General features: G+C 41.8%; 1 protein-coding gene across 1 annotated transcript in view; it reads left to right on the top strand.

Annotated features, from left to right (window-relative positions):
• Positions 1–12,094, top strand: part of LOC139456533 (huntingtin-interacting protein 1-like) — a 72,937-nt gene that overhangs the window by 43,307 nt on the left and 17,536 nt on the right. Inside the window, exons 14-24 of the mRNA XM_071238302.1 lie at positions 156–248; positions 814–892; positions 1,911–1,999; positions 3,223–3,291; positions 5,316–5,453; positions 7,747–8,152; positions 9,230–9,319; positions 9,728–9,814; positions 10,582–10,755; positions 11,272–11,450; positions 11,978–12,067. Of these exons, the coding sequence (XP_071094403.1) occupies positions 156–248; positions 814–892; positions 1,911–1,999; positions 3,223–3,291; positions 5,316–5,453; positions 7,747–8,152; positions 9,230–9,319; positions 9,728–9,814; positions 10,582–10,755; positions 11,272–11,450; positions 11,978–12,067 (1,494 nt within the window). The remainder of the gene's footprint in view (positions 1–155; positions 249–813; positions 893–1,910; positions 2,000–3,222; positions 3,292–5,315; positions 5,454–7,746; positions 8,153–9,229; positions 9,320–9,727; positions 9,815–10,581; positions 10,756–11,271; positions 11,451–11,977; positions 12,068–12,094) is intronic.

The raw sequence follows: 12,094 nt of genomic DNA, 5'->3' as shown, positions 1-12,094 counted from the left end.
CCACCCTAAGTAAGCAGACCTACTTTGTCTTGAAGTATAGAATACATAGTGTCAAGTGGTTGAACTTTTGGTCATGAACTTTGAAAAGTATCTGCCTGTGCAGTACTCATGATAAATCTTCCAGGAATGTTGTGATATAATTCTGTCTCTTCCAGGATGGAAGAATCATCCAGTCTTTAAAGGACGAAATCAGCAAGATGGAGAAGCTGTTATCAGAACTTAGGTTATCGGCTGACAAAGCATTAAAGGTAGAAGATCTTACAATCTGCAAGAAACAAACTGATGTAGGGTAATGATGGTTCAGTCATCTGAGGCATTGCAACTTGATGTGCAGAGTTGCATCCCTTTGGCTGACCAGGATCTGATTACTGAGGGTTTGAATCTCTGATGATCCCTGATCATTGTCCATGGTTTGTCAGTGCGATACCAGTGCTTGTGTATTTTCCTAAAGTACCAAATGTCTACTACTTGCACCATTCTGGGGTTTTGTCCTTGACAAGCTGTGATAAAACTGAAATACAGTTCAAGTTCAAGATGAAGGCCCCTTGGAAAGATGAGGTACCCAGCACCCAGTCCTTATTTTAAGATGGCTGAATTTGGAACCCTCCATGTAATATTCCTCCATGCAAATGATTTACTTTTTGGATACATTTTATTTTGAACAAATTATATTTGTGTTTTCCTGACCAGGTTATAGTGGTGTCATGTGTTTTCCTGACCAGGTTATAGTGGTGTCATGTGTTTTCCTGACCAGGTTATAGTGGTGTCATGTGTTTTCCTGACCAGGTTATAGTGGTGTCATGTGTTTTCCAGGACAGTGAGGTGATGAAGAAGGAGAGGGATGAAGCCCAGGCCAGTCTAGATGCCCTGGCGAAACTGCCTGAAGCCGAGAGTGAGTATGCTTCCATAGCAGTATCTGAAATTATTTTAAAACCAAACAAGACAGTCGGACAGTTGATCCATAGATGTCGCCTGCCCATCTTCAAAGTTCCTGCCTGCATTCAGATGTTGTGAGTATTGACAAATTATGAAAAATAAGAGACAAATGGCATCTTGATTCAGCTGAAATAATGCAAAGAATTACTTGAGAATCTACAAGGAGTTATGATAAACTGAATGTAAAACTAGTCTTAAAACTTTCTGTCGGACAGGTGGAGGTACATTTCATGCATCCTGACAGATAGGTTACCAGCCACAGGCAGCCAGGCAGTTGTTTCGGACACTGTACCTTAGTGCACTTGGTCATCCTTGTCATCCTTGTTATCTGCTGGGTTGGAATCCCAGAATCACCCTGATTGTGTTTCTCGGTTTGTCAGCACCACACCCATGCTTTTGGGTTTCAATTGAGACTTTCGACCCATGAAGATCCGGGGTAGAATAGGTCTTCAGCAAACCATGCTTCTGTAAAAGGCGACCATGCTTATCTTAAGAGGCTCGCTGACTTGGTTGATGCTTGTCATTGATCTCAATTCTGTAGATCGATGCTCATGATATCAATCACTGGATTGTCTGGTCCAGACTTGATTATTTACAGACTGTCGTCATATAGCTGGAATATTGCTGAGTGTGGCATTAAACAACAAACCAACCAACAGACCACCGTCATATAGCTTGAATATTGCTGGGTGTGGCGTTAAACAACAAACCAAACCAATTGAGACTTTCCTCCCACATCATGCTCTGTCGCTTGGTTGCATGTTATCATACCACACTGGTGGAGGAAGTATTTGCAGACTGCGTTGAAATGCAAAACACATGACTACAAAATCGTAAACAGCATGAGTTCCTAAACTAAGTAGCAGGATGTATGATGGGTCCATGTTTTTTGTGGGAAATGTAGTGATTGCTTGGGAGGATCGACAAAGCTAGTTTCATGGATGTTGATCAGTGATTGATGCTTGACGATGCAGAACAAGCAAAGGCCAACCAAGAGAAGTTCCAGAAGATGAAGGACATCTATGGGAAACTGAGGGAGGAGCATGTGCAGCTTCTTAGAAATGTGAGTAAAGGGATTTGAGTCGGGAGATGTGAGTGTGGGGGAATATGGGTATATAGGGATGTGAGTAAAGGGATTTGAGTCGGGAGATGTGAGTGTAGGGGAATATGGATATAGGGCAATGTGTGTGTGTAGAAATGTGAGTCGGGAGATGTGAGTGTGGGGGAATGTGAGTATAGGGATGTGAGTGTAGGGGAATATGGATATAGGGCAATGTGTGTGTAGGGGATGTGAGTCAGGGAGATGTGAGTGTAGGGAAATATGGATATAGGGCAATGTGTGTGTAGGGGATGTGAGTCAGGGAGATGTGAGTGTAGGGAAATATGGATATAGGGCAATGTGTGTGTAGGGATGTGAGTAAAGGGATGTGAGTCGGGAGATGTAGTGTAGGGGAATATGGATATAGGGCAATGTGAGTGTAGGGGATGTGACTGGGCAGATGTAGTGTAGGGGAATGTGGATATAGGGCAATGTGAGTGTGGGTGATTTGAGTGTGGGAGAATGTGAGTATAAGGATGTGAGTTGGGAGATGTGAGTGTGGGGGAATGTGGGTATGGGGATGTGAGTCGGGAGATGTGAGTGTAGGGGAATGTGGATATAGGGCAATGTGAGTGTGGGGGATGTGACTGGGCAGATGTAGTGTAGGGGAATATGGATATAGGGCAATGTGAGTGTGGGTGATTTGAGTGTGGGAGAATGTGAGTATAAGGATGTGAGTGGGGAGATGGAAGTGTAGGGGAATTTGTGTATCATGGATGTGAGTGGGAGAATGTGAGTATAGGAATGTGAGTGGGGAGATGGAAGTGAAGGGGAATGTGAGTGTGGGTGATGTGAGTGGGAGAATGTGAGTATAGGAATGTGAGTTGGGAGATGGAAGTGTAGGGGAATTTGTGTATCATGGATGTGAGTGGGGAGATATATCAGTATGGAGGATGTGAGTGTGGGTGATGTGAGGATAGGGAATGATGAGTTTAAGGGATGTGGGTACACGTCATGTGAGTATGTAGGGGTTGTTTTATGGTTCTGAGGCTTCACAATTTTGAAAGTCTGTCATTGAGGTGGGTATAAACTTCTGAATAAGTAAATTGTCCTTGCAGTGATTCAACATGTGATAGTATCCTTTATAAGTCATATCTAGCTTGCAGTTATTGATAGCCTAGTCTGGTGTACCACCATCAATGTACAACTGGTAGCCTATAGGACGATATAACATTTAATCCTTCCAGCATGCTGATGTTACCAAACAACTTGCTACGGAGAAGAAAGCAGCTGACGAGAAGGAGCAAGTCATTAAGGTGAGGGATGATCTCCGCACTGTCTCCTTACTTGTTTATATAAATGAGTGATGGTAATCGAAGCTTGAGCTCATGAAACTACAGGACCTTGTTGAAGAAGTTGACATCAAGCCAGATTGTAACTTGGGGATGTCGGGACAGAAACGGTTTCCATAACCTCATGCAGGGGCACAGGTGGCTCAGCCAAATAAGGAGCTGCAATTCGCTGTGCAGAGTTGCCTCCCTCAGGTGTGCCAGAACTCTGTGATCGTGGGTTTGGATTCCAGATTTGCCGTATGTTTCTTGGTTTGTCAACACTATTCCTATGCTGGGTTTCACCAGAGTGTTAAACAAGACATGCATCATTTTGGACTTTGTTCCCACAAGCTGTGATATGACCAAAATACTTTTAATGGGGCACTGGACCCAACTCACTCAGTCTGTTGGGATTGATAATCTTCATGTAATAAGGAAACAAGTAGATCGTTTGGATAAGCTATGGTCAATGATTGTTATGGATAATGATCTTTGATCTGTTAAGGGGCGGTGGGTAGCCTCATGGTGAAAGTGCTGGCTTGTAACACCAAAGGTGTGGGTTCTATTCCTCAGATGTGGAAAGCCCATTCTCCAGGGCACTGCAATATGGCTGAAAGATTTAAGACAACAACCTCACTCATTCACTCCAGATAATTTATTACAGAGCTCTATTTTGTTTCATTATGTACACATAAAAGGTTGCATTGTTTATTTTGCACTGGCTGCACCTGTGTCAAGCTGTTACTTCTTTCAAACTGTTCTTCTTGATTGTGCATGGCTTAGTGTTCTGGAGAGAATTCAGGTCACAATGTCCAATTGTCTCTCAAGCTCCTTGGTCACCCAACAGTTAGGACACAGATGACTATGTTTGATCACCCTGAAAATAATTGCTGTGTTGTGTTAAGATTCTCACATGATTGTGTGAGAGATGGCAGTGATTGAGTATGTGACTATGTTCTCTGTCTCTCATGTAGTCTAGTTGGGTGTTGTCACTTACACTTAGTCATAGTGGATGTTTTCTTTGATAGATCAGGCCATTTAGTCACTGTAAAGTAGGATGGTAGAAGTAAAACATGATACACACTTCTCAACAAAGGACCACCCTATTCTTATGTATCACTGCAGTTAATGTGTCATGACAGCTTAACTGTAGTAATATGAAAGAATCGAGAGGGCCTTAACTTTTTTGAGTAGTATATATATATGGCTAATGTGTATATTATGCCTATGAGGTAATTAAGAAGGAACATATTGGTTTGAGCCACAAGTGATGATTTCGACTCTGAGCACTGGATTCACCAAGTGCAAAGTTTCATCAGTTATTTATAACTTGAAAAATGGAGAAATAGTTCGGGCGTTTTTCAGCCTGTACCAGTACTTTACTGATGACTGTTAGATTAGTTTGTTTTTGAAAATTAACAATTCCTATGCCAAGATCTGTCAGTCTACATTCTTATTATCTTATTCATTTCACTGCTATGTATATGAGAATCATTTCAATTTACCATTTGCTTTGTCACAATTGTCGTTGATACGTTTGAGACAGATTGAATTAAAACAGAGCATAAATTTCATCAGAGGTCTTGATGCACTGATGTACTGAAAATAATGCTTGTCATATTTTTGGATGACCCTCCCCATGTCCTTTTCATGTTTCACCCTGAAAAGACAAAATGCAAAGCACGTTATATTATATTTTAAGATGTCCATTTTTTCCAAGACCTTTACCAAGTATGTGTATTTGTTTTTATAACTTTCCCTTAGGGACAGTCATATTCTTTGGTGACCCACCCCTGATTCTCTCTGACCCACCCACCCCCCAAAAATGACAGGTCCCTAAACAAGTAGACTTTCCATGATGGCAAACCAACCTGAAACCCTGCTGTGATCAGTGGGATGTGTTATCTCATAGGACAGAATGAGGACTGACAGCTGTCTAGGTCAGCTCTAACCGTCTCTGCATGACCTGCCTATTGTGATGTGCATGCCCTGTGTTGATGTTATGTCAGGAGGCAAAGATGGACCTCCAGCGCCTTGAGGACGAGAAGCAGGTCATCCACAATAACCTGCAGAAAAGTGCCGATGAGGTCACAGGTCAGCTGGCTGAGGTCACTGGTAAATGTTCTGTTCTGGAGCAGCAGAAAGAGGTGAGGGTCAAGGTCACTGGGCAACAGCAGATCCTGGCTTGAACATGTGCATGCTGCTCTTGTCTTGTGCTTTGTGTGGGTGTTTTTTTTTCTGTTTCGCAGTCCAGTATTGAAGGTGAAAGTAATGCAGGTTATTAAAGGTAAGTTTTTGGATCAGTCAGCTTCAAATGCGGAAAATGCTGCAGAGACATGGACGTTCTTTGTTGATATCGACCAAATTCTTTAAATGAATTTGCTCACAATGGTCTATTTTTCAAAATACTTTTCACTCTCTTTGATGGGGTCAATAATGTACCATCTATACAGCAAGCTGTGCCAAAATCAATTTAGTCTGTAAGCCCTAGCATGGCTCTTAACATCATTTTCAGTGGATTTTATTATCATTATTATATATTACTTTCTCAGCTTACTATAACAAACAGTTTTACGAGACTAGGGCTTAAGACTATTGTCAGCAGTCACAGTCTGCTGCCGATAGTTTGTTATGCTATTGAATAGGCTCTGCCCCGAAGCAACCAAAATATATTATGAATTTCCAATTTCATGATCTACTATTAAGGCCCACTTGTGGTTAGAACAATAGCTCCCTTAAAGGATGAAGGACTCTATCACCAGGAGGTAAGATTTCATACTGTCATATAAGCATGTCTGCTTGCAAGTCGTCATAGGGGAGACAACTCTCGTCAACAAGCATGTGTTAAGGGGAGATTACTCTACAAAGCATTGTGGTATGTATGGTCAGCATGTACTAACAGCATGTCCTGTGTGGCCATATAAGGTCTCCACAGCTCGTCTGAATATAACGATGGTGTCGGTTAATGTATTGGCAGGCTGCCGGCTTGGATGAGTTCTATGAGGGATGGCAGAAGAGCAAGGTAATGCTAGCTTGCTGTTGAATCAGTGGTATGGTACTGTACATATATCTATTTGTAATCGATCCAGCCTTTGTATCCTGAATATTCCCATTGTACCCACCCCTGCTTCTATATCCACGAGAATATGTATGCTTGTCAAGATCGTACTGTTGACGTGTACAGATCTTACCAATATGTTATTTGATATTTTGTACATGTACGCCGTTGGTAGTAAGATAGGGAACATGTAGCAAAGGAAGACTACCTTTACATTGAAAGCTTGTTAGTCTGAACCCTGTGGATTTCTGGTCAGAATAGGTCTCAAGCTTTTGGATCAAGTGGTCAGGCTCGCTGACTTGGTTGATGCATGTCATCATATCCCAGTTGTGTGGATCGATTCTCATGATGTCAATCACTGAACAGTCTGGTCCGGACTTGATTCTTTTCAGATCGGCGTCATATAGCTGGAATATTGCTGAGTGCAGCGTTATACAACAAACAAAAGTAAAACCTAACCCTTTAGAAACCTCCTCATCCAGATGATCTGGGAACGTCTTTTATATAAGCAACTTTCCTTACCACCCTTGGTTTGATAATCTGGATATTTGGTAAACCAGATGATTTCACTAGGAATGGCACCGTCGTCATTAATTAGGTTTCACTGAAGATGATACATACCAACCACGAATGAAATGTTAGTTGTTTACTTAGGATTTCTTGCTACAAACTCAGAATGAATAAATGATTTTGATTGACTTGAACATTGAGCATCTTGAAAGGATGCTTTTGTAATTATGAACATATTGTTTAATGTGATACAATCACCACCCCTTCACTTCCTCTGCCAGCCTCACTCAGGAAGTAACCAAACAGCAAGGTTAAATCTTGATTATTATCTCCCAGCAATCCATGTGCACCTCACAAAGTATGTATGAAAATAAGATACAAAGTAATAATAAAAATAGTTGAATTTGTTTGTATTAGAGTGCAAAGCGCACAGTTGAGATCATTATGGCATAATTAAATAAGTATCTTGGGCCTTGGGGCTTAGAATAGGTCTTCATCAACCCAAGCTTGTCGTAAGAGGCGACTAAGCTTGTTGGAAGTACACGACTAATGGAATCAGGTGGTCAGACCAATTGCTTGGATGGATGCTCGTGATATCAATCACTGAGTTGTCTGGTCTGGACTTGATTATTTACAGGCCACCATATGGCTGGAATATTGCTGAGTGTGTGGTTGTAAACAACAAACAAACGAAAAATGCATTTGGGATAGTCTCCATTGTATCAAAGCCTAGAGTGTCCCTACACTTCAGAATGCATTTATGGAGGTATTGTCATGTGATAGTGGTTCCATTAACTGAAACAGTTACCCAAAGGTCACATGAAGTATAAACGTCATGGAACTTTTTTTATCTTAATTTTTTTCCATTTTAGGACCTTGACTGTAAAGTAAAAAATTTAGAGGACAGCAAATCTACTCTAGAATCTCAGTTAGAGGAAAGTCAAACATCAGTTGCCTCCCTTGAATCCCGCCTGTCCGAAGTGCAGCAAGGGGGCGACCAGCGAGAGCAGGAGCTGTGTGGTCAGCTGTCCTCGCTGCAGGCATCCTTGTCCACCACACAGAAGGAGAGGGAGGAGAGTGAGAAGAGACTGAGTGAACAGGTGTCACAACTGCAGGGGCAGTTGGACCAAACTCTGGCTGAGAAGGCCTCGAAAGAGGAATCTCTGACCGAGAAGCTGGATGAGCTTCAGAAACAACTGGATCAGCTGAAGACAGACAAGCAGGACAGTGAAAGTCGCCTTGGTGGTCAAATTGATGACCTGCACAAGAAACTGTTAGGTAAGGGTATCCATTGTATGTTTGTGGTACTTGGTGATGGGGAAGGTTTGACTTGACTTGGTGGTCAAATTGATGCTGTGCAAACAGTCTCCATCCTGCTTGAAGGTCGAGCTTACTCAAACAAGGATCTTGAGGTTACAATGTGTAACCTACCAAAATGTATGTGATACACCCCGACAACATGGATTGTTGCTCATGCTGTCAACCACTGGTTTGCCTGGTCAGGAAACAGTTATTTACATGGCACTGTGATACAGCTGAAACATGGATGATTGTGGCATAACATAACATGGACTCCCATCACATCAAATGGAAACAAGGTGACAGGATGATTTTAAAATAAACCGAAGACCCTGTTTCATAAAACTCAGAATTGATTATAACACTACCTGGGGTATATTCCTGTCAAATTCAATGTCAAGCACTAAGCTAAGACTATTGTAAGCCTGTTCAATTTAGGATCACCTTAGCGCTAAGCTACGGCTATTGTAAGCCTGTTCAAGTTAAGATCACCTTAGCACTAAGCTACGACTATTGTAAGCCTGTTCAAGTTAAGATCACCTTAGCACTAAGCTATGGCTATTGTAAGCCTGTTCAAATTAAGATCACCTTAGCACTTAGCTACGACTATTGTAAGCCTGTTCAAGTTAAGATCACCTTAGCACTAAGCTACGGCTATTGTAAGCCTGTTCAAGTTAAGATCACCTTAGCACTTAGCTACGACTATTGTAAGCCTGTTCAAGTTAAGATCACCTTAGCACTTAGCTACAACTATTGTAAGCCTGTTCAATTTAGGATCACCTTAGCGCTAAGCTACGGCTATTGTAAGCCTGTTTAAGTTAAGATCACCTTAGCACTAAGTTCACTTTTTGCAACAGGCTTGGACTTCATCATTAAGGTGAGACATCAATGGAATGTTGTATGTTGGATATGGGTGTTCCAATCTTAAGAGTAACATCAACTGTCACACATTACATACTATGTGTCTCAGTTCCTTCAGAACACTGATAATGTTTGTATGTTCTGACAGAAGTGTTCCTGTTCAGTGAGGAGGGCTAAGATGTGTTTGTATTGCAGAGAGAGGCGTGTCCGAAGGAAAGGCTATAATACAGGATGCTCTGGAGCAGAATGAGAACCCGACACACACAACCGTCACATGTACAGCAGGTAGGCTCATACACCCTAGGGGCGGGTTATATAGGGCAGTTATAGGATAGTTATAGTATAGTGGGTAGTAATGTGTGATTAGCTGATTGTGTGTCACCATTCCCTGATACTGGGGCTCATAATGTCAACCACTGGTTATCCTAGATACGTGACACACAAGCAGTCATCTAATAAGGTGAAGAATTATTTTTGTTTCAATTTTGACTTTATGGATGACTATGAATTTTGGACTGATTTTACAGTGACAAGAAAGTGATACAGAATCTTTGTATTCTCTGAAATTTTAGAACTTACAGTTTCTGCTTAAAAATGTAAAAACAGTTTGATTTGTTATGTAATGAAAGGTGCGCATGGCATCTATTTCTTGGTTTAGTGCTCCAGTTTGACATATGACACTCCTTTTTTCAGAATACTTACTGATGAGAGCAGAGCCTGTGTTGGAGAGTCTGACGAAGCTACGACAGAGTCATGGTGCATACACTGGGGAAAAGAAAGGTGAGGTGTCCATCAGTCATCACAGCCTTGGAAGTAACACCTGAAATCATACCTTGTAGGATGCCTTGTACAACACCTTGTAAGATAGGTCTACAGTTAGTATCCTCATAATATAAACCCACAAAATATATATAATACTAGAAAGAGGTTAAGATCACCCAATACTTTCATACCGTTAATAATGGCCCAGTCGTCTATGTCACCACAACTTGGTGTGCAGAGTTGCACCCCTTGGGCACGCCAGAATCCTATTACCAGTTTACCCTGATTATTTCCAGATTTGTCAGCACCATACCTGTGGGTTTCACCAAAGTGGTAAACGTCTTAGACCTGCATCACTTTAGACTTTCTTCCCACGTCAAGCTGACACGCCATGATATGACTGGAATACTGTTCAAAGTGGCATTAAACCAAACTCCCACTTTGAGGCGTAAAGAAATAAAAGAATTGGTTCTCAGGCAATTGCTTTTGAAAATATCTTGCGGGTGGGTGTTTTTGGTTGTTTTGGGGTTGTACAAACTAGTAAGAATCCAAATTTGTATATCGCTGTGTATAAGGCAAGTTTTTCGTACCTAGGGGGCTTTCAAGGGGGGTCGTCTTATGCACAGGCTTGAAGAGTTTTGATGTTTTTTTTTTGTAATGATGCAGCAGTGCCTGAGAACTAAGACGATTTTGTTTTTAGCCTTATTTGTCCAATATGTAGAAATGGCTGATTTTGAGATTGTGTTGTAGTTCTTAGTGTGAAACTTTACCTGTATGTATTTCAGATTTAGATATATTGATTGGGACAATCAGCATGTTTTCACATCGAATGAGTGACTGTATCGTGCATGGGTTCGCTACGTCCCACTCCGCACAGATAGAGCCAGGGGAGGAACTGGCCAATGCTTGTCGAGACACGGGGAGTTCCGGGGTGTCACTGCTGGATGCTGTTGGCAAAGGTAGGCTATGGGTACCTGCTAACTGGTACCTTGTCTCAGATGTACAGTGCAGAGTGGACACCTGCAGCCAACACTGAATACTGCTGTCTTAGCCGGACGTTTTCTTTCCTTTTTTCCAATTTTTTGATTGCACCCACCTTCCCAAAAATGTCGATAATGAGATTTGAGGAGATATGTTTACCATGTGCTACATTACAATACTTATCATTAATATATCTGTTAAGAATCATGCCAATGCTTGTTAGTATAACTGTTTTCAAATATATGGAAAAGTGTGTTGTTGAGCAATGACTGCAGATGTTGACAGCAAAGGTGTATATATATATTTATTTATCTAGTTAATTGTGGTATGCCTTTTAACTTGTTGGACAGTGCTGATAACAGGTCATTGATATAGCTGGATTATTATTGTTATTATTTACATGCCATTTGAATGTTGCTGAATATTGCTGAAAGTGAAATAAGAATCGCTCACAATAACTTGTTCCATAAAGTTGTGATGCCCTTTTCTTGCAGGTGGCAACACAACATCTGAGGTGGATGACTGCATCCAGAAAGTGCAATACGTCATGAAGCTGGCAGAGGACCTGGTCCCCAAGATGGAGGACGTGAAAGCTGAGGAGATCGGGGACCTTGTCGACAAGGAGATGTCCTCAACAACCAAAGCCATTGAAGAGGCAGCCAAGAAGATAGAGGTTAGTCGCACTTACAGAGGACACAAACTGGGTAGAACCTGGGAAGAACCTTCAAGGAGGAGTTTTATCTCCTTGGGGCTGTAGAGTAGCCCAGTTGTTAAAGTGCTTGCTCAGAATGTCTTTGTTCAGTGCCCTTCATAGGTACAGTGTATGAAACTAGTCTCGTTGCTTGATTACCCGCATTCAGGGGTTTGAATTTGCTCCCCAGCAACTTTTGCTTGGATGAAATTGGATCAAGTGGTTGGACTCATTGAATTGGTTGATTGTATGGCATTGTACCCCCAACGATGTGGGATGTTACTCATAATATGAATCACTTGATTGTCTGGTCCAGACTGTTATTCATAGGGCTGAAATATTGCTGAGAACAGCATTAAACAACAGACACAACATGAAGATGTGGATCACTGCTCCCAGTATCAATCACTGGATTGTCTGGTCCAGCAAAACGCCATCATGTTGTTGAAGTAGAGTTTGGAGATGGGTGCTTGATGTCAGGCTGAACCAGCACTGGTTTTGTTTCACAGGAGATGCTGCAGAAGACGAGGGAGGACAATACGGGTATAGAGCTGGAGGTGAACGAGAGAATCCTGGATGCCTGCACAGCTCTCATGAAGGTCAGTAAGGGGAGACCACTCTGACTA

This window comes from Haliotis cracherodii, unplaced genomic scaffold, assembly GCF_022045235.1.
Source record: "Haliotis cracherodii isolate W230 unplaced genomic scaffold, xgHalCrac1.p SCAF_11, whole genome shotgun sequence".
NCBI lineage: Eukaryota > Metazoa > Mollusca > Gastropoda > Lepetellida > Haliotidae > Haliotis > Haliotis cracherodii.
This window is presented reverse-complemented; position numbering and strand designations above follow the sequence as displayed.